Raw genomic sequence first — 23716 nt, 5'->3', positions numbered from 1 at the left:
CCTCCTTGTGGGAAGGCAGCATTGCTGTTATGCTGGTTGTCGGAAGGAGAAACCTTACTGCCGTCGCACCTCTGTACAGTGAGTAGTACGACTTCGCCTTCGGACCTTGGATTTGCTACTTTTAGTCTTACCGCCCTTTAACCGACCTGTCTGGCATGGGAGGACTTTGAGAAACGATTGTTCCAGCCAGCATAGCACGTCAAGTTGTCAGCAACGGTCTAGAAAATAGAATCTATGTAGTTTAGGAGCTTAGTGTAAGTCTCTTCTAAAGAAACTGATCATCTATGCATCATTCATCTGATTGTACCGTCGGTTTACTCTTGTCATCTAGTGGAGTTTTAGTTCGATAGCTAATTCTCATTTGTAATTTTCATAAATTCTACTCTGTTTTTGTCTGCCTGATACCGTCCGTATTACTTCTAAATTTCTTGCAGAATTTCAGTGAATCGATAAATGGGAAAGAAAAAGCTCAGCAACACACAGCCTTCGTGTGATTTTTGTTTCAGTAAACATGGTTTGGAGGATCTGGAGTCATTATATCCCACACTCCTAAAAGGTAATCCTTTTTGCGATGGCTTACTCTTGCAGTTGCCGGATGTAATGAATTGCCCTTACTGGATTTATCTTCAATTCAAATGGATTTGGAACAAGTTTTGGCTAGCGTAGTAGAACGTGTTATTTGTCTTAAAGCTGAGTCTAAAGGGAAGGGTTTACCCGTTAATATCATTTCTTCACTAAAATATCAAAAAGGAAGCTCTGAGCCTGAATCCAATCAACAGTGTCTCTCAAAATCTTCGTTGGTTGTTAAAGCTAATCCCGACAAACCACTTACTTTAATAATATCTCAGCGCTCAGGTCCTTGCCCGAATTCTCAATCAATACTACCTGCTATTTCTAGTGGACTTAGCAAAGTCAAACCTTCAGTGAGTCCGTTCGGCCTGCGACGGTCCAGCAGGGTAAGATAATATTTAAATCGTTCCATTTGTAAATTCTTTTCTAATGTTTCATAATGTATCATTACTTTAAAATAGGACTTGCACTTTATTTCAGTGTTTCCTTATATGCGATTGTTGGATTTACTACAACGAAGCACTGATATATGTTAGTGAAACAATTCAGTATCCAAATACAGATGTGTGTACTCGTCTTTGACTCACTTTTTGTGTGAAAGCGGGCGATAATTCCGGCCATACAATCAAATCATTTTGAAATTCAACTCATTGAGGGTTTCGCGAAATTCTCATTCCTTGCAAACAATATACGGAGCTACATCTAGTGATGTTATAACAGTGCATGAAACTTTCACTTTGGTCAAAATGCTTGCTCACCTTTCATTAATATGTAGTATAATATTAGTTAGTTTTTGTCAGGAGCAAGAAATAAACTGAGGTGGTGGTTATTGATTTCAGTGAACAGCTTCTTTGAAATAGAGATGCAGTTGTTCTTGTTCAGTTTGTAGTGAGCGTATAACTTCAGATAAGTGATGAATGGTTGATACAAGTTCAAATAATATTGTTTGTATCAATTGAATCACGGAAACGGAAAGTAAATAGATATATAGTAGAGTTGTTCCCAAAATTTAGCGGAAGATAATACTTTAATGTATCTATATCGGTACAATCGATTTTAAGTTACATCAATGTAAGGTCCGAATCTGCAAGAATAAAATATTTTAAATCGTGGTCGATATCAATACTAAAACCGTTATCGGTATTTCATCACAAACGCTTACTTTTCGTCTTCTGAAACTAGTGGTTAGTTGAATAAACGTGATAACTTTGCTACATATAATATTGGGACTGTTTTTTTCAAACATAGTATACCAAAGAAATATTCTCGATTTGCGGTTTTTTGTTGGCTTTGTTTTAAAATGAAGGCTGTTATAACTTTATGGCCTAGTGAATGCCCTGTTAATGTATAACGTGATAAGACCGCCAATCAGAGAGCAGTGAATTGTCGTTCGGACCAATGATACACGAAACCCGTACGAGCAGTCTAGAGTACTTGTCGGTCCTGCTTTCTGCCTAGCCCGGCCAGTTAAGTCCAGAACACAAATAACAGCCTCTCCGGTACGAATCATTAGATTTCAAACATACTGAGTTTATATACCAATCAAACTGACCACATTGTACCAGAAAATAGAAAATAACATTTGTACAAGATTCAGCCAAAATTACCATTCATTATCCTTATCGGGACACAACAAAGGAGATCCATCTACCTTTTCAATAGAAGCTATCAATCTTTATATTCCAACTACCACAAATTCCATTCTTTTAACCTGTGTTATGATATATTTTCGATCACTAGAAATATCCTAAATGACAGGCTAGTTTCGGACTATTGAGTAATGAAGAAAGCTTTTGCTATTAATTAGCGACGACATGAAATGAACAATATTTTGTTAAATTCTTCTATTCTACACTTTAAAATATGTGCGATCCGCTTCTTAGCCATCACATTCAATATATAGCTTGTTGTCCCGTCTTCGTTTATTATAACTTATTGGACTTCTACTTCTTCAAGTGAGGGGTGATTGAGTAATTGGGTTTTACTGACAGACTTATTTGATGAATAGCCTGTACTAATAACAATTAGGATTTTTACTATCTTAGGAGCTTGTTATACCTTTGTATATGCTTTTTTTAGTCATCCGTTGAAGAAGCACCTGAGCCTAATTCTCCCACATCTGACAAGAATCAGTTGTCTGCAAGGTAATGTTTTTGCTGTTACAGTCATTTTCATATTACATTGTTGGATAATGTTTTTATCTCAGTTGGTTATCTATTCGATGGGTATTTCCTCGTGAGTTTTCAGTCCCAGATATTAAGAAGAGGAACCTTAGTACCTTTTGCTAGACAAATTATTGATGTTTATATCCATGTTAGTAACCAGATGTCCTTCTGTTGGTCTATTTGGTACCACAAAAATACTACTCAGCATATTTCACCAAAGAAATTCTTTTTATTTGTTTCCTACAAATTGATCGAGACCGAACAGAATTCTCATGGTTATTCATCCCGATTCCAAATGTCCCATGGATTTTCGGTTAAAAAAGACTGATCTTATACTTACCTCAGCTTCTGAACTCCAAATTACATTATTCAGTGAATGTATATGAAGTATAATAATGTAACCTCAATAAGTGTAACAAATGTAAGAATGACTTAATGTTGGTTAGGTGACGAAAGCCTAGGTCATCGCTCGGATTTCATATGTATATTCATTGACCAGAATCAATCGAGTTTTAAAAAAGATTTCTCTGGAGGGCTCCGATGGGTTTTTTATAGACCTTTAGTTGTGATTTTCTAAAGGAGATGAAATGTACCTAAATACTCATGTCTAACATTCAGTCATGTTTTGCTACCATGTTTAGTGTGACCTCCATGACTTATTTCCTACGATTTAACTCTAAACTATTTAAGTCTTCATACCATATGCCTTCAACTGGCCATTTCTACCTTTCCGATCATATATAAAACTAGCTTGATGATATATAACAAAAAGTATCACGATATTATGTGTCTTAGACTGTACAACTTATTTAATAAATTAACTAAGAATATCCACATATATGATGCTTTATTCCATTGGAAGAACTATTTTCATCAACCGAAAAGTATGCATAAATAAAAGTTTATATTCTTTTCTATGGCTAATTTTATCATTAAAGGAAGTAAACGAACAAAATCTTTCAGGTTAGTTTCTTAATTTTAATAGTTCCAGAAACAGCTACACATATCGGATTTTTATTATGTACCGTTTGTGTTTGAAAAAAACTCATATTAGCTACTGGGACTTACAAAGTAAACAAAGCAAGTTAGACAATAAATCAACATTCACGTTCAATTCCCTCTTTTATAATTTCTAAACTATGTAAAAAAAGGTTTTATCATCCCTCAAATGACTTATTTTTTCATTAAGATATATAATACAATCCTCTGTAGTTTTTTAGACATATCAAGATCACGAATTCTGTATTGTCAAGTCAAAATACATTAAAAAGAGTACATTTCGGAACTGTTTAGTACAAATAAGCAAGACAATAACAAGAAGTCTCAAGGCAGTGGTTTTTCCCTCTCCATAATTCCTTCAAACTCGGAATTTAGATAAAATACGTTTATTTACCAACTGCGATATAACAGAGAAAATGTGTAACTCGTGTGAATATGTTCAGTATTGTTGTGTACTCTAAATTGAATAGGTTTTATCGTTACCATACCTAGTTATCAATGCCTACTTAACAGAAATGACAATTTTAAAAATATTCTATGTCACAGAAGAAACTATGTACTAACACTATTGAATAGAGTTAAAACTCACAGCTACACTCAAAAAATTAGTTACCTACGTATAATAATGTTAGCGGGATATAGATAGGATTAAAGCACGTTCCGTGCACGATTGTGTTGGTCAAGCTGATTGGCTAATTCTTATCCAATCAGCGCTAGTCGATACTTGGAGAAGACTCTAGAATCTTCTCATATAAAAACTATAAATATACGAACGTTTCTATTATTGTGCTTCTTACTTCCATCTATCCTTGTTATTTGGAATATAATTTCGTTCCTGTTCAACCGTGTTCTGATTTGGGGACTTGTCGAGTGGATCGGTGTCCAAGAATACTAAGCAATAGGAATAGCTGCGTCGTAATAAGAGCAATTGTAACAGATAATCCTAAAATTTTTCTCTTTCATTTAAAGTAGACACTATCAGTCTTCTTCAAAATGGTACTCAGAGTTTGTCAACTGAACTATGAAACTCAAAGAACACAATGTCATGATACACAGAACGTAAAACCTGACACATGTGTATCGGTTCAAGTTATCATACCATATTAGCACAATAGCATAAAATTATCTAAATAAAAATCCTAGAGTAGTAGAAATAGTAACAGTATCAGTAGTATTAGAAAAGAATAGGTATAGAAAAATAAAAGAAGTATGACATTTTGTGACTCATGTTCTAGAGGAAGATATGGAATAAATGCAACTTCTTCATTGCAAACTATTCGTATCCATGTCACTCAAAGTATCCAACTATTAATTGCGATAATCACTTACCTTTCTTCTAACTTACTCCTATACTAGAATATCCTCCATCAAGAACACAACACTATTAAAGATTTACTCACTTGGAGCTAAATACTTATGCAAGTTGTGATTTTTTGAAACCTCTATCGTATATTCAGTTTTATTTCAAGATAATAATAAGTTCATTTCTTGGTTATCTTTTACAATAGCAAAAAATGAAATACACTTTTTCGCAAATTTCAATTTCATTATCATTTAATCATATGATGTAAAACAGTAACTTAATAATCTTTCATCACTAACAACAGGTCACTTCATTCAACAATTTAAATGTTTACAATCAAAATTATCTAATGATTACAACATAAAACTGTCACGTTTTAGTTATCTATCTACATGTTATAAGTTTTGATTATTAATGAAGAACTATATGTATATGTATCACTTGACTTCTAAACTATTATTATATTTCATATTACCATGATGTAATATTGTCTAAAAAGTGGTTTGTTTAATACTCTATAAGTATGTAAGAAAACTGATAGCTTTGAAAATTTTTATGAAAATAATTTCTTTTTTAATGACATGTTACGTTCCTTAAACACTTTAATAGACGCTTTTTTATAACTGTATTTATTGAGATTTCCGTTGGAAACGAATATATTAGAGTAGACTATAGAATGACCACTGTGCAAACTGTATAGGTAATAAAAACACTTCCTTTCATAATATAGTTTACAAACTGATTTGTTGATTTATTAAAGTTGTTTACATACATCAATCCAATATCTTGTATTCTGTTATCTTTTAATATTGTTTAAATCGTTCTTTATAGTTATGCCATTCCGAATAAATTCTGGGAATTAATGGAACCATATTGTGCTGAAATAACTGAGGCGAATGTCAGTTACTTAGAAAGCCTTATCCGATCATATCAGCATTTGGAATCAATTTACTTTCATTTGCCTGTGCTTAGACAAAGTGAATCGTGTAAAAATGAAACCAACGAAGCACCAGGTAAGCCTTAATTTTTAATATGAACTATCCCCTTTATTTATTCAGTTATTTTTTTTAAATATTTTTTTCAATTATCGATTTATACACGTTTCATTTATTTTTCATTTGACATTCTTATTATATAGTTGTTTCATCTTGGATGATTATACTTACTTAATATTTGTAAAGAACTAACTAATTTAAAAACAGTATTGGCCATTAAATAAGGTTGTGACAAAACATTAACTCATTTTTTACATGCAAAGGTTCATGTACTCAGCTTTAAATTATGCTAAGGGAAAGTGTGAGACTACTCGACAGCTCAAACGTAAGTTATTTTAAGGGGGAGGAGGCTGAAACTGTGATCTATTAGTTGAGTGTCGTAACTATGGTACTATCATTCCATAATGCTGTGGTAAAAAGCCATTGAAATACATACAACCATGATTAATTGCTTTCTTCTAGTTTGAGAATATTTAGCAGTACATAATTTAGATTCGATACGGTAGTTAAATTCCACGTTTCACAATATATTCACTCACTAATAAGCTATCATTATGAACTTACATAGTTAACGCTTTTCAAAATAAAAAAGTCTATAGTACAGTAATTATTCTCCATAATTATCAATGAATGACTTTTGCTATCAAGTTGTCTGGTATTTAGATTGGTTACATCATGAAATAAATATTTTATGGGCACATTATTTTCTTTGTTTTTTACTATGAACTGTATTGATTCTGTATTACTTTATACTTAGTAGCCGAGCATTTTAAATTGTCTGTGATATTATCCTATTTATCGTATCCATACAATTCGAATAGTATATACAGGAAATTACTCTATCCTATGAAACCAGTTGTTAGATCATATTGGCGTCACCATATTTTTGTCTCTTATTTCCAACATAACATAATAATTCTAATTTGTTTTTCTTATCAGCTTGCAAAAGACTTCGGCGTGGTTCTCAAATTTTTCAACAGGCCACTACAGACGAATCATCATGCTCATTGAATAACTGCAATTCGTCTATGTCCTCATCTCAATTGCTCAATGTAACTAAATACTTGGAAACAGAGCTCAAGTAAGTGTAACACAAATGAAAGTAGATAGATCATATAATTGGCGTTCTGATCCGACTGTTTCAACGTTTTAGACGTATACATGCCTGTTGTTAAAAGTCACTTATTCAGTAGTCATATCGGTAGTTAGTAGTCAGTAACTCCTTTTTTGTAGCTCCAAGCTGGAGTTACTAATACTTTAATTCAGTCGTATAATGACAACACTTTTCTGCAGAAATAACCTTGTTTAAACTTTTTAGCCGAATTCTGTCCATATTCATCAGTGAATGATTGTCCGCTCTAGTTTCTTTTTACGTGAATTAATACATTTGAGAAAAAGTACTAAAAAATAGAATCTAATCAAAACTATAAGTTTTCTAGTTTTAATAACAAAGCAGTAATGTGACTTCACAACTAGTAGAATTAAATGTCTTGTCATACACAGATGCATTTGATCTTTGTTTTTTCAGTTTTTTCTGTATTTCTTTTGATGTATGATTTCCATGTTTATTTTTGTACTGCCAATTATATTATTATTTCGACTCTTACTTTTCACCTTATTTGTATCAGGTCTTAAGTAGTCATTTGAACAACTGTATTTTATTAAGTTCCTGTATTTTATTTGTATAATTACATGAGTTATATATTAACAGTAATAAAAAAAGATTGTTACTAATCTAGCATTCTATTCTTCTAACCCAAGATTTAGGAAATTAGAAATCTCTGTGGTGCATTTATCTTTTGAAGAGGTACAGTACATTTGTTATAATGACAATTATTATTAGCATAGGAGACATAATACTCTTTTCCTTATATTATTAGAGATCTACACATGAGAAGAAAATATGATCGTGTGCTGTTTACATGACATGTTTGGTTAACTACAGATACAATCAATTTCACTCATTATGCATAATTAGATATAATTTTTGAGGAAGTCAAGTATTTTTGAAATTATAGACATCTTTACAGGTGACACTCCGGTCATTTTCTTTCTGAATCACTAACTGACACCAGCTGGGAGAGCTGATGTTTAGTCCTAGTTTGTATCTTTTCAGCAGTGCTCATATGCTATCGTCCATATGACCTATGGATAACTGGATACTCAATTGTTCACATTTTCAACTTAGGTCCATTCGCGGTATTAAGCGATCCTCAACCAATATCATTGTTAAGTTATTTCCGTACTCTTAGGTTGGTTAAGGAAAGAAGTCCTAAACTAAAGGGAAGCAGCTGTCTAGCGCTCCTTGGTCTCTTTCTGATGATAAGAAGTCTCCAAAAACACCACATAAACAAGTTAATGCTCTTCGCCATATCCATAAATTAAAGTCAGAGTTTCGACGTGTTTTTCGATATACAAACAAGCTACTCATTCTCCCATATGTTTGTTTTTCTGAACAGATTTATTTCAATATTCATCAATCCTTTGATACATAACTTGTGATTACTATCTTCTTAAATCATTTATCATATATGATCAATAAATCGTATAATTATCGTTGTTTATTGGATATTATTACTCATTTCAGAAAGCCAGTCCCCGAATCTTCTATGTTAAATAAAATATCTCAGTCCCTTTTGGAATCTTGTTATCAAGACGATATATTGTCAAATTTTAGTGGAAAATTAAATTTCACTACACATCAAGGTAGGTATCTATTTTTATATCTTTAATTAATTTCAACTATTCATTTGTAAACTACGCTACGACAAATTTGCCTAGTATTAATAATAGTTCTTATGTGCAACAAATATCTATTTTATTGTTTATTTATTCGTTTAAACACATAAACATTGGTATAAGCAGGCATCAAATATACATGCACCACACTTCGTCATCCGATTCATGTGAGGACTGGAACACTGCCTGGTTGCCTAATCCGAAGCAGGTGGTCTTCTCAGAAGGCCACTCCCCAAACCTCTGACCTAGAAATCCAATCCACTAGGCAGTGGATCAACATTAGGAGATGCGGTCCCATGGTAGTCGGTGACTAACAATAGGTTCGTGTGCCATTTGTTCTCTCTGGATCGTGGAACGTATGTGGACGATTGGTTTAGAATCAGGGTTTTCTTATTCTCCTGAGTGGATCCTCCCTATCCACTGTTTCGGTTAAAGTGTTGGACGTTCTCCTTTCGTCCTCTGAATTTCGTAAACAATGCCTGTACTACGAGAAGTAAGTGAGTAGGACTTCCTGAGAGTGGTTGTATAGGTGTGGTTATGTGAGATCATTTCGAGAGGAAGAGCGTACTCTCCCCACCCTCGACCATACCAGGGCATTCGGGAGCCATGGAGGTGGTTACTTCTCAGTGAACTTTTTTTTATTAAACTAGAGATGTATACGTAAATACTTCAAGTAATATACCTTTTTCGAGCAACAAAATGGGTCTCAGAGGTATAAAATATTACAGGGCAAGGAAACTAACATTTATTTCTCTGTTTTGTATTAAATCAATTTATTCAGACCTTTGTTGTTGTGCATTTAGAGCATTGCTGCAACTGTGATAGTCACAACATTATTTTCATATAGGACGAATAAGTAGAATTAATTAGTATATTAGCGACTAAACTAATCTGATATTTTGTTAAGGTCTTCTTGTGTACATTTTCTTATTCTACTGTTCATCTGAGTATATATAAATGAATAGTTTTAATCAATCATCGTTATTCTTAGTGATATCAGATTCTCTAAATCTTTTTTATAATTTCTGCACTTTTTTTTATTGAACAGTAACAAATGATGAATTTGAAGATAATCATTCAGAATCTACTGATCCTAGTGGCTCCGATCATGGAACTGTATCAGCTGAAGCACTCCATATTAGCAGATATAACAATAACTCCAATTCGTCAAATGCAGTGATAAATTCACAAGTGACAAACTATCCGTCATCAGGATCTACGATAACAAATCACGATTTCCTAGTCGATCCACATTTGCTTACTTCTCGCGCTAGTGAACCACTTAAAAGTTTAGCTAAACAATTACGTGTTAGTTCATCATATCGAGTAGAAAAAAAGATTGCACAGGCGATTGATGAGCTGGGCTTATTTCCCCTTAGTGTTTTACATCCAAAAGTTTCACCTTTGGTTGAATCCAAAGGAGATTGTAATCCTCACAATTTATCTTCCAGTGCATTATGTAATGATGCTGTTTCTCATTCGACAAAATTGATTATCCGAAAAAATAAAATTACTTCATCAAATCCAGTGAAATCAGGTCCATTGAAACATTCAGAGGAAGTTCAAGATACTCTTGAGAAAAACCATGTTTTCAAAAAATGCCGAGTAAATAATGACAAACCATTATCTCCTTTACCTGAGCATCACAGTATGTTTTTTTCATTATATTTATCTTTAGAAATATATCGTCTTTGCGTTTGCATTTATCCTCCAACATCTCGATTTTAATTTTCCCTTGTGTTTACATATAACAAGTAGTTCCTGACATCTTATTTTATTTTTAGTTATCACTTTGTGTCTACTTATAAGTAACATAAGTTTTATGCAAAACTTTTAACTACAAGCTAGAGCACCCAAAGCAGGTTGAACCATATGATTTACATGATCAGTTGCATTAAGAAAGCAGTTATTTCAAATTCTTTTTATTATGACTATGGAATGAATATATGTAAATAATTGTCAAGAAGCTGTAACGAAGTTAATGTGCCTAACCGAACTGAAGAAATTGAAGTCGAACACTGAACTTATTGCAAAACCTTCTTCCTATCGATAGTTATATGGCATGATGTGAGTTGAAAGACAGTTTTATAATACTGAAATCCTTAGGTGCATCATAAATTCACGGTTCGAGGTCTTAGGGATTGTGAAACTCGGTGACTTGAGCTGTTGTCACACATGCCTCGGAATAAAAGCCAGCGGTGATCCTGTTATAGTCTTCCTCTACACTCTGTATAAAAGTGAGATAGATTCCACTAACTGGAATCTTTCTTGGTTGTGTTTTTAACCGCATTGTATTTCTTATTAAACATTATTTCTATTCTCTTCTTTATCGAATGTATTACTCTTTCTCCCATCTTATTACACTATGATTGCTTTCATTTCTGTGGCGCGGTTTTTTGGTGACTGGTTGTGCCAGGATTTCATATCATTCAGTGGGTAATAGTTGTTTTACATAGATTACGAAATTTGAAGATCGCTGTTGTTAAATTCTCTTAGCTAGATGGTTCTCATTGTCGTTCTGGATAGAATCATCAACACTTACTTCATGTAGAAGTGAGCTTCCTAGTTATTCCACAAGCCTTGAATCGGTCTATTCTGTTACCCTTGTTTGTGACTAATTGTCCTCGTAGGTTTCGTTATTTTTATTCTTGTTTCGGGACGAGAAAAAACAACTTGAATGTCAGAATAATTAAAAATGGTGAAACCTACGACGATAATCAATCAAAAACAAAGTCAACAGAGCAAACCGATTTAAGTTTCAAAAAATAACTATTCAGCTCACTTCTACGTGAAGTAAGCGCTCATGATGTAACAGTGAATGATTGTCACAATATGTAATACAATGGTTAAAGTTGACAATGCCTGAAGATCCTAAGTTATGTCACTGTTGTCAGGGTCATAATCGCACACTACTTTGTAGTCTCAAACTAGAAAAAAATATCTGTGTAATCCCTTCTGATTTTTAATGGCTGTTTATTCGCTATCAGTTTGTGACAAAAACTCATAATCGTCACTTCTGTGCTACGATCATCTGCCACATTACTTTACGTTATTAATTTCATTCACTCATGCTACATATATTTTCTTTCTAAAATCTGCCGCCATCCCACTATTCAAAAATCATTTGACCGTATCCTATTTTAAATAATATATGCTCATTTTTAAAATGTTCTCTGATATGAACTGGTACTTTTTCTTCTCGTTATCTGTTCTCAATATAATTTTTTGTTTAGAAAATTTAACATACGATTCACCACTGAGTTAATTGTCTTTGTGTCTGTGTGTGTATGTGCTCATTTCCGATTGTCGATCGTATACATTGATCGCAAGTTCAATTAATTAATGATATCAAAGAGCATAGAGATTAAATCGTATTCACACAAATGCTATAGCACTTTATTCGTTTATAGAAATAAAACTTGATCTATTTAAATCAATATTTTATGTTCTCTTTGTTGTTTTCAACTTGTTGTTCACTATAATCGATTAACAAACACTTAAAAAAATTCTTAATATCTATGTTGCTTCGCTTAGTTCTTGTTGTTTTTCGCTCCGTCTCTTCCTATCTCTCGCTTTCTATGGTTAACATTGTTACCATCATTTAAATAAATTCAACAATTGATTATTTATATTCACGTTTTGGGGTTTCAACTAGGTGGCATTTTAAATAGCCTATCGAAAATAATGGGACACAAAATAGCTATCATTTGTCAGATGGATTTTTTCAGTCAACCAATGTTAAATAGAGTGCGTAATCTAGTGTATATACGTAGCTATATGTTCTATTGCAATACCAAATGATGAGCAGATTAACCACATATATAAAACAAAGGGTAGTGATAGGTTAATGTAATTTATAGGATGGTTGTTTTTGTATTGTTTTTTTTGACAAAAATTGTTTAATCCCGTTTTGTCCAATGAAACGATTAGTTTTAAAATAGTAATTATTGGTTATTAATTTCTGAAAAGTGGTATAAAACTTTAACATTTCTCAAGTGATCACTTTTTCTTCAAACTATGAACGTAAATAACTTAAAAAGTACTAGCCGTATTGTTTCTTAACGTTGTCATGGACATTGATAACATATTTTTGGGTACGTTGCATCTAACAGCATCTGTTAATGAACATTCGAGCACACATTTTCAAAAACCAGTTAACCAATCACTTATTTATGTTTTTTTAATCACATCAAGAAAATTTTGACCACTAGGGTTCGGGAATCACAGTAACCGTGCAATAAATGTCAGTCGTGATTGGTTAGGCGTCAGTGGTGGAGTTTCGTTCTCTGAGCTGGATGGAGAACAAAAACACTGAAATCATCCACTCGAGCCATAGATTTTCTCCGTCACATCTGCCAGTGGTTGTGTAACGTTTTCTGTTTATTGATATCACGAACCGATCCAAATTATGTTTTGTCCACTTTATGGGTAAACGGTTTCCTTAAAACTTGATTTTAAAAGTAACACTTTATTTACCCCATTAAATATCGGATGCGTTATACAACCACGGACAGATAACCTCTTAGTCAGCAAAGAACTTAAAATAAATTCTATCTATGGCAGTAAGAAGATAAACATAACAAATCCCATCTTAAAAAGAATACGTGAGATCAAATAATAAAATTAAAGAAAATTAAGCTCAAATTAAAAGAAACCAACATATAACTGCTTTACTGTGACCGACGTAAAACAAACTATGTTACAAAAATTGCTCAACCACAGCATTTGTACAAATTACTCATGTGGATCTCAACTAAATAATACCTCCGAGCATACAGCTCAGTAGTATTTACTTTTGAACGAGACTTATTTCACATTGTTCACAAGTCTAGATTGATACTTAACTGTAGTATAGATAGAATTGTCCAAAATTTTATGCTTTGTATTTTTCTAAAGAGATAAAAATTGGTTATCTGAGATACATTCCTTTTAATAACAATAGAGAAAGGCTCTCTTTTATTCATTGATAAAAAATGTCATATCACCACCCTTACTCCTCACTCTTGCTCATTTTGAAATAAGATCCATTTTTATATAAACGTAGTTTACAAGTCATTATTGTTTGATGACTTTCATTAATTATCATCATTTATTTAAATGTATCCATACCCAGTTGTTTCGCTAGAACAACCTGGTCATGAGCTTACTACAGCTAAAGCTTATTCATCATAAATCATACTGAAGTTTTTGTCCTGTGTTTATTCTTCTCTCTCTCTCTCTATATATATATATATATATAATTTGAAAAGACTACACCTTGTTCTATCCATAGCTGATTACATCGTTCTCTTCTTGCTTGTAGAAAATGCATCATGTGAACCAAATCCATCAGATATTGCACATTCCACGGAGCTGTCATTGTTACCTGTAAAAATGGAAAATATCAATCCGATTGTCGATGATGATAATAATAATAATAATAATAATGGCCGAATTAAATCCACATGTTACATAAAAAAATTAAAACGAAGGAATTTGAAAATGTCAAAATCATTATGTTATAGAAATAAATTACGAAACACTGTGAATAGCAATAATACACATAATGAAATTCTATACAATGGAATAACTTCTAGTTTGAATGATTCAATGGAATTAAACAAATCGGTAATTTCTTTCTAGTAATCGTATATTATGTTTATTGTTGTGTTAACATTTTAATTTAATCACTGTTTTGATACACTGATTGATTCTATTTTCATTCAGAATAATAATATCATGAATTGTTTAGCATAATTCTATTGTAGTGACTGGGAACTCAGGTGGGGAAGAGCAATTTGTTGTTTAGTACAAAATTACAGAATATCTTAGTGAAATACGAAATCCATACATTACAAATACCTCATTTGCATATCTCCCATCAATTTTTTCTCACTACATCATTCTCTCATTCCTGTTGTTATTAAAAATACTCTTTGTTTACATACTCGTTCTCTTTAATTGTATCTTTTCAACCTTCTGCTGCCAGATATTTCACTTCTGATTGGTGTTACATACTACTTATGTCTATCGACATAAGTAGCATCCGCCACACATTTAATAACTAATTACCATAGAAAGTGGTAAATAACCTCGGTAGTTTGACATTTCTAAATCAAGAACTACACAATGTATATGAATATTGATTATTTGACTAGAAAATATAAAATTGTGTAAAATTTTCAACCGTATAATTTCAAATTGAATAATAACACCAAGTATTATATTATTAGCCCTATCAAACTGAATTGGAAATGTCTTTGTGCGACGTTACTGAAGACTGAAGGATCTGTAATGTATTCGTATTTTCCTTTAAAACAGATAAGTAACAAATTTTCACAACTGGGCTCCAATAAACAAAAAATAAAACACAATCTCATTCATCGTCTGCGCTCACGAAATCGTAAAGTCTGTTCATTAAATCGTTTAGAGAATGAATTATCTATGTCTTTAAAATCCACTTTCTAAGAAAATTCCTGTTGTTATATATATATGAAGAAGAAACCGTCTTCTCAAACTAAATACAATGTTCATAATAAAATACTGTCTATGAATCTTCAGTTTACGTGAGCTTTTATTACTAGTGACACACTAAAACACCGTTTGATGCGCCCAATTCAGTTGATATTTAATGCATCAAATCTTTGTGTTAACTACGATACTCACCTTTTTTGATAATACCTTGATACAAAAGGTAAGTTGCCACGAATAACCAATCTAATGTGTGTACAAAATACCTATTCACTTGTTCCACGAAAGCGGTTGATTTTATGGAGGTCACTTTTTTGTTTTACCTAAGATTTTTAATTTCTTAAATATTGTTAATATGATCTTCATTTTTTCCATGAAGAGTATTTTGTAAATTTATAAATGTTGTGAACTATCGTCCCTTCAATAAATATCCATTTATTCATACATTGTGTGTAAATTGCTCTGAATAACACATTTTTCAGTAGTATTCTTACACCTATATTTTCTTTTTTATTAAATTCAAGGATCGCATTCCTAACTCTCATCCTGATCCTAACATTCCTACCGTCGACAATGAATATTTCAGTGACCTGGATAATCCTCCGGGAAAACAGGATCTACATACTGATGTCAGTCCGCGCAGTCGTGATAGTTTCACTACTCAATTGTCGACGGAAAATGCAAAGCGACTAATTTATCCAACAAGTCCTTCTAAACAAGTCCACCATTCTCTAAGATATAATCGTTTTTCACCGAATAACTTATCTGGATTTCATTGTAATGGGGACAGTAATCCTTTAATTGGTTCGTTAGAAGATCATGAACCAGTTCTCGTAAATGGTGATTTATCATTATCTGAATTTCACAGTGAAAAATTGACGGAAAATGATAGATTATGTGATAAACCGAGTTCGAATTGTAATACTTTTGAGGGGGGTTGTGAAACAGCTCAGGTAAATTCTTTCTATCATTTAAGTGAACTTTCTTAAATATTAGAAACATGTTTCTCTTACCTTAACCAAATAAATCATGTTGGAAAAGTTAATCACTATATGAACCTAAACATAGTCGATTTTATTAATAACAAAACGTTGTACAGTTTACACTAATTAATCACTGAGTTACTGGACAGCGTCAAGTCTTGTCGTTTAGTGTTGCTTGAATTCTACTGATGTCTCAGACTATGAGGTAAGGTAATATAGGTTTAAATCCCATAGGAAATATCAGTTTCCTCAAGATTACAGCTACTCTTTACTGAGCACAAGACCTAGTTCTGGAGTTTCCTAATAAGTTCAGGTTGTACTTTAGAATCAACCTTCTCAATCATCTCACTTTAGTGTAAAGGGTTTTTGGAAATTGTTAGTTTTCATAGCTTACCTCACGGATTAATCTTGGTTAAATAGACAGTCATTTGAAACCAAGAATCACTTGACAGCTATTTCATCCTAGAATAGGACTCACCGGCAGTGTGTACCCACAAACCCATTATGTTAATAATAATCATTTGATTTCTAGTGACAAATTTCGAGCGGTATTTCCCGGAGTTCTGGTGGAAAACTGTAACTGAGAAGTCCAACCATATTGGATATTTGGTAACTATCCATCAATGACACTGTAACGTGGTTGTGCATCATATCAAAGTAGTTGAAATAAAAAGTGTGAAACATTGGTTACTAACCCACTAGTCTTAAGGTTAATGCTTATCGTGAGACCTGGAGGTCCTGGGTTCTATCTCTTGATAGGGTCGTGGGTGGGCGCTGTCGAGGATTCCCAGACTAGGATGAAACATTTATTTCTTCGTCCCTTTCTCTAATATTTGTCTGACAGATTTCAGTTCGTAGCGTAAACTATTCATACCACTTTAGTTGATTATATATTGAAATAACGGTTAACCGAGAGACTTATCATTCGGATTTAATTGTAACATATTGTTAATATTGTTGTTGGATGAAACTAGCTTTGATCTACTTCATTTCATAAAAGCCATTAACATTTAGTTAGTTTAAGTATCAATCTTTCCTTCACCCTTATAGCACATCGTTTTTGTCATGATAACTACTACCTTACCTATAAAACACTATTTCATCTTAATGTAGTTCTAAAGTCGTGGTTGACATGTATTTAAATTCATTTGATATTACTTTAAAATGCTTATGAAATACTTTTCAATTTGATAAGAATTTTATTCTAATTTTTCCTCAAGGTATTAGATTCCAACCTACACAGTTCCTTGAGCCAAATTAATGAACAATGTACTACTCCACTTCAAAATAGTCAACTTAAATTCAAAATGGAGTCCAACTGGACAGAAAGAACAAATCATTTAACAGGAAAAAGTAGTCATGAAGCTTCTCCTATAATCCAGCATAATGATTCAAAGTCACCAGACTGTGGTATCAACACAATGGTTCAAAATCATATGCTATTTAGTCAAGATACTCCATCAACAGCGACTACACAGCATGGATCTAGTGCTGGTGATGATATTGGCTGGGCTATTATTCAACGTCAACGGGAACTGAGATTGTTATGTACGGCAAACCATCGAATGCTTCGGCGACTCGTACAGGCAGCTAGAAGAGATATGCAACGCCAAGAAATACAAAGGCGTCTAGCGATTGCAGATGCTGATGTAAGTTCAAAGCGGTTAGTTTTTTGTAGTAAGTTTTGGTTATAATTTTGTTTCAGACCACGTGATCCTGGTTCTCACTTGACTAATTGATTTGCCCAAGAAGACATCAAGTGAACAAATCAAATTAATTCGACAAAGTTTACAAGATTAATGAAATCGTGTACACTTTCATGTATGCGATACCATTGGTTTCATCCACAAGTTTCAACAAACGAATAACGACAATATTTGTAAAGTTTGCATAATACACTGTCTTTTCAACCTGAAATCATGACAGAAAAATATTATGATCTACTGCTGAAACTCCAAAACGACGACACTAAATATCGCTCCCGTGAAGAAAGCCCGCTTTCCCCCTCCAAATGCTCTCTCTCTCAGGAAAGGTTTACTCACTCACTTCACGTGGCAGGGTTGTTGTTTACGAATTTGGGAGGACAAAAAGCAAATATCCGGCGCCTAAACCAGGTTGGTGGGTACGGAGGATCTGTCTGAGAAAGTTGGAAATTCTTGAGTTCGAACCATTCGTCCACTGGGCTCTTTGATCCCGAGGAACAAATGTTGTATGAACCTATTGTTGGTCATCGGCTACCATGAGACCACATCTAATGTTGTTCCACTGTATCTGAGTGTAGCCCCCCAATAATTCTATCTGTTTCGGTCCGGGTGCCCGGGCAGTATCCCAAAGCACACAAATGTAATGATAACTGATTTGTATGACACATATATTTTGGTGTCTTTTTGAACCAATCTTTGTATGTTTAAATAAACAAAGTCAAACAAAAAAGACATCTCCCCTTCCAAATTAGCTTTGCATCGATTGCCTTCAAATAAGACCTTATTGTCTCTTGGTAACTTTCCCTACCTCATTTGAAATTGGTGAAACATAGTTATATGTTAATAAGTAGACGAAACAAGCTTTTAGTGTTTATTTTTAATATCATTTTTCCATGTTATTTTGAATACAGCATAGCATAAATCGGTATAAATGAACATTTAATTATCTCGGGAAATAGAATTATAACTAATAATTTTATTGAAATATTCCATCATTATCTTAACACTTCATTTCATGGGATTTCAATAGTATGATTTCCAAAAATGAGATGCAGTATACATTTACGATAATAAAATTTCATGTAACCTTAAGTCAATTCACCAACGGAGAAATACATACAGATTAATGAACTCGGCTTTGAGACACATCAGCTTTATATATGTTGTAATTATACTATTATATTGTTCAAACTGAAGTAGATGTGAGAGATTAACATCCTAACCTACAATCTATCAGGTAAAATATGATTTCTTCAATCATTAAGTCATTATTTTAATTTATATCGTCATTATGTTTCACTAGAAATCATTAACATAGTCTTAGTTTACTATATAATTCTACTTTTGTGTAATAATTCACCAGCGTAGTAGATATACATTTTTCTCTAGAAAATGACTCTTTTCATTAGTGTAATTGGTATAACAGATAGTTTAAAATATTTATCTCTCGCTCGAGTATACTGCGATAATAAGTTAATACGATAATAAGACAGGTCACGTTATATCAGATCTAGTATTCACAACCTAGAATAGAGAATCAGAGTGTAGACTAGACAATATTCTGTTCAACACAATTGCAAGCAGTCACTCTCAGTGAGTTCGCAGGAGATGTCAATAACAGGAAGGAAAATTACACATTTAGTGGTCAGTAAACTAAATGCCTGTTTGTTCACGCTCAGTGGAAAATCATATATCACTTTCACTACCACATATCAGTAATCCAATAAACGAGTATTGTTTGTAAATGGCATGCCTCAGTATGATTAATGAATAGAAAATATTTTAACGAATTATTTATTTATTTTAAACACATAAATATTGGTACAAAGGGGCATCAGATATATATGCGCCATACAAATCTCATTTGATTTGTGTGAGGGCTGTGATACTGCCCGAGTGCCCAAACTGTGAAGCAGGTGGTTTTCTAAAGGGGACACACCCGGAGCCTTCGACCTAAAGGTCTGATCCACAAGGCAGTGGAGCATCGTGAGTAGATGCAGTCCCATGGTAGCCGGTGATCAACGATTGACTCATACACCATTTGTTCCCTCAGGATACTGAACCACGTGTTGGTGGACTTTCCGTGTCCACCAACCCGGTTAAAGCACCGGGCATTCGCTTTTCGTCCCCTCACTTTCGTAAACAACACCCGTGGTGCGAGAAGGCAGTGATTAGGACTTCCCTGGCAGAGGCTATATACACGTGGCCATATGAGGGCATTTCGAGAGGGAGAGCGAACTCTCTCCACTCTCGGCCGTACCAGGGCATTTGGGGGCCATATCTCAACATCTCTATTAAAAAATTCACTAGTGAATGATATGAAATCTCAATTTGTAAACAAAAATAATTCTTTTCTTTTAAATTGTTCAGGTTATTGAAGCTTATAATAAACTTGAAAGTTATCGTCCACATCGTAAACCTCCATTGAAACGTGATCGTGATATTTCATGGAAAGCATTAAAAGAACGTCGTAAAATACTTAAAGAATTAGAAGCATTTGATGCTAAATCTCCTTAAAATTTGTGATGATCAAAATGAATTCAACTTCAATAATGGATTAAATTCACTTTCATTGTATATAATTTAACCTTTATGTGTTAATTCTTTTTTATTTCTTAAAAATAAAAAAAACATTAATAATTGTAATATATTTAATTGATTATCCTATCATAGTAATTGAGAAATTTTGTTTTTGTTTCCCCCCCTTTTTTTTAATGTTATGTATAATCTCACATCAACATTTATAAATAGGTTTTGTATACTTTAAAACAATCTATTTTCTGTTCCTGTTCATTTTTCTGGTTGGTTTCCACTTTTTTCCAGCCAATTCTTTATATAATTTTCCTATTGTGGTTTTTGTATTCTTTATGTATGTATGTATGTATCTATTTTTTACTCTTATGTGAGTTTTTTTTTGTTCTTTTTGTACATAAATTTATCAGGTTTTTATTTAGTTCGTTTTTTTCTACAATTAAACTAACCGTTAAACCATGATGCTCAGCATTTTGTTCGATTCTCTTTTATTAGTTCATTGTTATCTTTAATGAAACAACAGTCTTTCTACTACTACTACTACTACCACGTTTGTTTAATGTATTTATCTATAATAAGCAGTAGATTTTAAATATACTATCTACCGAATAAGCATTATTCTTTTTTTCTGATTGTTGAAGTTAATATCGTGATACAATGTAATGTTCTACGTTATGACTGACTGATACAGTATAATATGTATCAATCATTACGTAATAACTGTGCTTTTCTTGTATAACACATTGTTGTAGTGAATCATCTAAATTATCTGAGTTGAGATATCTTACGAAGATTAGTCTAAATTGTGGAGGGTTTCCTTTGCCAATAATTCATAGCGGATTAGGATGCTATCAAAGCTAAAAGTGACCACAGAACAATTATTTCATTCCAGTATGGAGTACGACTATGTCAGAAGTAAGACAATCATTGGAACTAGATGATTTCCGTGCTACATTGCGGATTAATTGAAGTTGGAAATGTGGGACACCTGATTCCGATTCATAATGGTCTATGAGTTAAGTGCTCACTACCAGACTTGAATATTGTGGATATGCATTGGTCAAGTGGTCTGCGATATGACATGCCTGTAATCATTGAAATTTTACTTCTGAAATAGCTTTACTGGTTTCCCTAAGTAGGTTCAATCTATTACGACATGTTTTATTTTCACTACATTTAAATAAACACGGGTAATTCAAGCAAAAAACACTATATTCTCTAGTTAATGTGATAGTTTATTCCCAAATTCATGAGGTAATTCTATCAACTAAATCTGAAAATTAATCTTATCCTTGTAATTCCGACATTCTACTAGTGGACTGGTTTTTGAAACCTCTTAATAATTTTTTATAGGTTTAAATAAACTATGTAGATGTACTCACTTTATGTATACATTGATTCTCTTTCGAGATTTAAAGCGTTTTAGTTTAAAAGATCAACTCAGCTCATCTACATTAGCAAAAATAATTTGAGAATAAAGTAACTCACTCGTATTACTTGCTTCTATGGAAGTGTTTTTTTTGGAAGTGATCCAAATGAGATTTAATTAGACTATAGTAAGTTGACTGTTGTTTTTAAGCCACATTGAGAAGTATGATCTGATTCTTTGCTTACATGTAGTTTGGAATAGACATGTTTGATTCTTTGCTCTCTCATAAAATCGGTTAGGAGTACTGTAGAATGAGTCATGTATGTGAAATGGCAGCCTAATGATTACAACGAATTCAGACTAATAGGTTGCAGGTTCAAACTTCCTCCACCAACTTGGGTTTAGACCACTGTGTAGTATTATTAGTCTTCACAATAACAATGTAATTCAGAACTGACTACATAAACTTGTCTTTGATCAACTAGTATGACTGTTATATAGGACGTCCATCTTCACATAGGAACTTAGAAAACATTAACTAAATAAAACCCATGATTCTGATAGTCTGAATTTTTAAAAACCTGGAATGGCTATCGACTGTTACAGAATTGTAAATATTTGTGCTCCTTCACTTAATGAATCAGGTCCGTAAAGTAAAGATTTGAGGTTAGTTGCTTACGAAAACTGCTTTTGTTTCAGCATTAGAAAATATTTCAATCGTTAGAAACTCCATATACAGATAAGTAAACCGATAAAAATGCATTACATTTTGACTGATAATGTAAAGTTAGTTTACATTATGGTTTAAAGACTAGTATCGGATGGTTGAGTATAGTACTCTGGTTAAGTTACTTGTCTCTTGATTCAATAAGCTTATATATGCTGTCTTAGATATTCTTTCTTGGGTATATTTGTATCTTTTTATTGATAATACAAATTTAAACGTTATTGTCCATTCAATACACTCAATTATACCTTCACTAATAATTGCTTAGTTAAGACTGAACCTCAGTAAGATTTGAGTGTCATACGACCCATTTTCGTATTTTTCCAACACTGAAATGATAGCTTTTAATCAAAACCACTCAGCTGACATAATGACTTTAGCTGGAGACTAAATTTCCATACTAAACACTTGGACAGTTAATAAGGAATTATTAGTCTCTCCTTAGATAACATGGATCATAATCTGCAGTTTTGTATGGATCACAATGCCTTTCCAACCAATGTTATTTTCTAACAGCTATTATTGTTGCATCAGCTGGCATTATTTTGAACTATTTGCTGAATTCCGTACTCAGATTGAAATGTAGTGTTTACCGTAGAGTGGCTTTGTATTTTCAATATCTGCAAAATTTCCGTCCTAAATTTATCGATATAAACAATATAACTATATCTGGTTTTACAAACCATAGCTAGATTTGAACTCAACTACTCTTCCATTTAAAAATCTGCTCCAACATTAGTTTCGCTTATTGTACACTATAAAAGATCAATAAAATACTGAAAATACCAGTCAATGTTTGTACTTATTTCCTTTCGTTACGAAATGTTTTTTTTAAAAACCTTTAAGGACTAAATTCACTTAGTATTGTTTGTTTGAATCTTCCCATCGATGTGTTAGGACTGCAACTGGTCAGTCTCTAATTGGCATATGTGCATACTGTGCGTATTGCCTCGATATAGCCTTAATTCACAAGCATGGTAGGCAAAGATGGGTAATGGCTAGCACTGGGAATCCAGGACGCGCGTTTCGTCCTATTTGGGACTCGTCACCTGGATGTGCCTGCATCTCAGAGTTGATGTTCAGTCTGGGACTCCAACGCAGCACCTTTCATTGGCCGAGTGGATAACGCGATGGCCCTTGAATCGAATGGCACTAGATGTGAGTGATAGACATCACATCCC

The 23716-nt window shown here is 33.0% G+C and overlaps 1 protein-coding gene across 1 annotated transcript; it reads left to right on the top strand.

The window, feature by feature from the left end:
• Positions 1-453: 453 nt before the first annotated feature.
• Smp_162100 (ADA3-like) lies at positions 454-21051 on the top strand (the record flags this gene model as incomplete). Its single annotated transcript, XM_018796509.1, has 11 exons — positions 454-556; positions 589-956; positions 2650-2714; positions 5869-6050; positions 6972-7113; positions 8620-8738; positions 9820-10419; positions 14074-14378; positions 15746-16174; positions 17425-17853; positions 20278-21051. 11 exons carry the CDS (start codon positions 454-456, stop codon positions 20422-20424), a joined length of 2889 nt encoding a protein of 962 aa, XP_018646867.1. The 3' UTR covers positions 20425-21051.
• Between the last annotated feature and the right edge of the window lie 2665 nt (positions 21052-23716).

The sequence above is a fragment of the Schistosoma mansoni genome (genome assembly GCF_000237925.1).
Source record: "Schistosoma mansoni, WGS project CABG00000000 data, supercontig 0172, strain Puerto Rico, whole genome shotgun sequence".
NCBI lineage: Eukaryota > Metazoa > Platyhelminthes > Trematoda > Strigeidida > Schistosomatidae > Schistosoma > Schistosoma mansoni.
The sequence above is the reverse complement of the archived record's forward strand: the minus strand, read 5'-3'. Positions and strand labels throughout refer to the sequence as shown.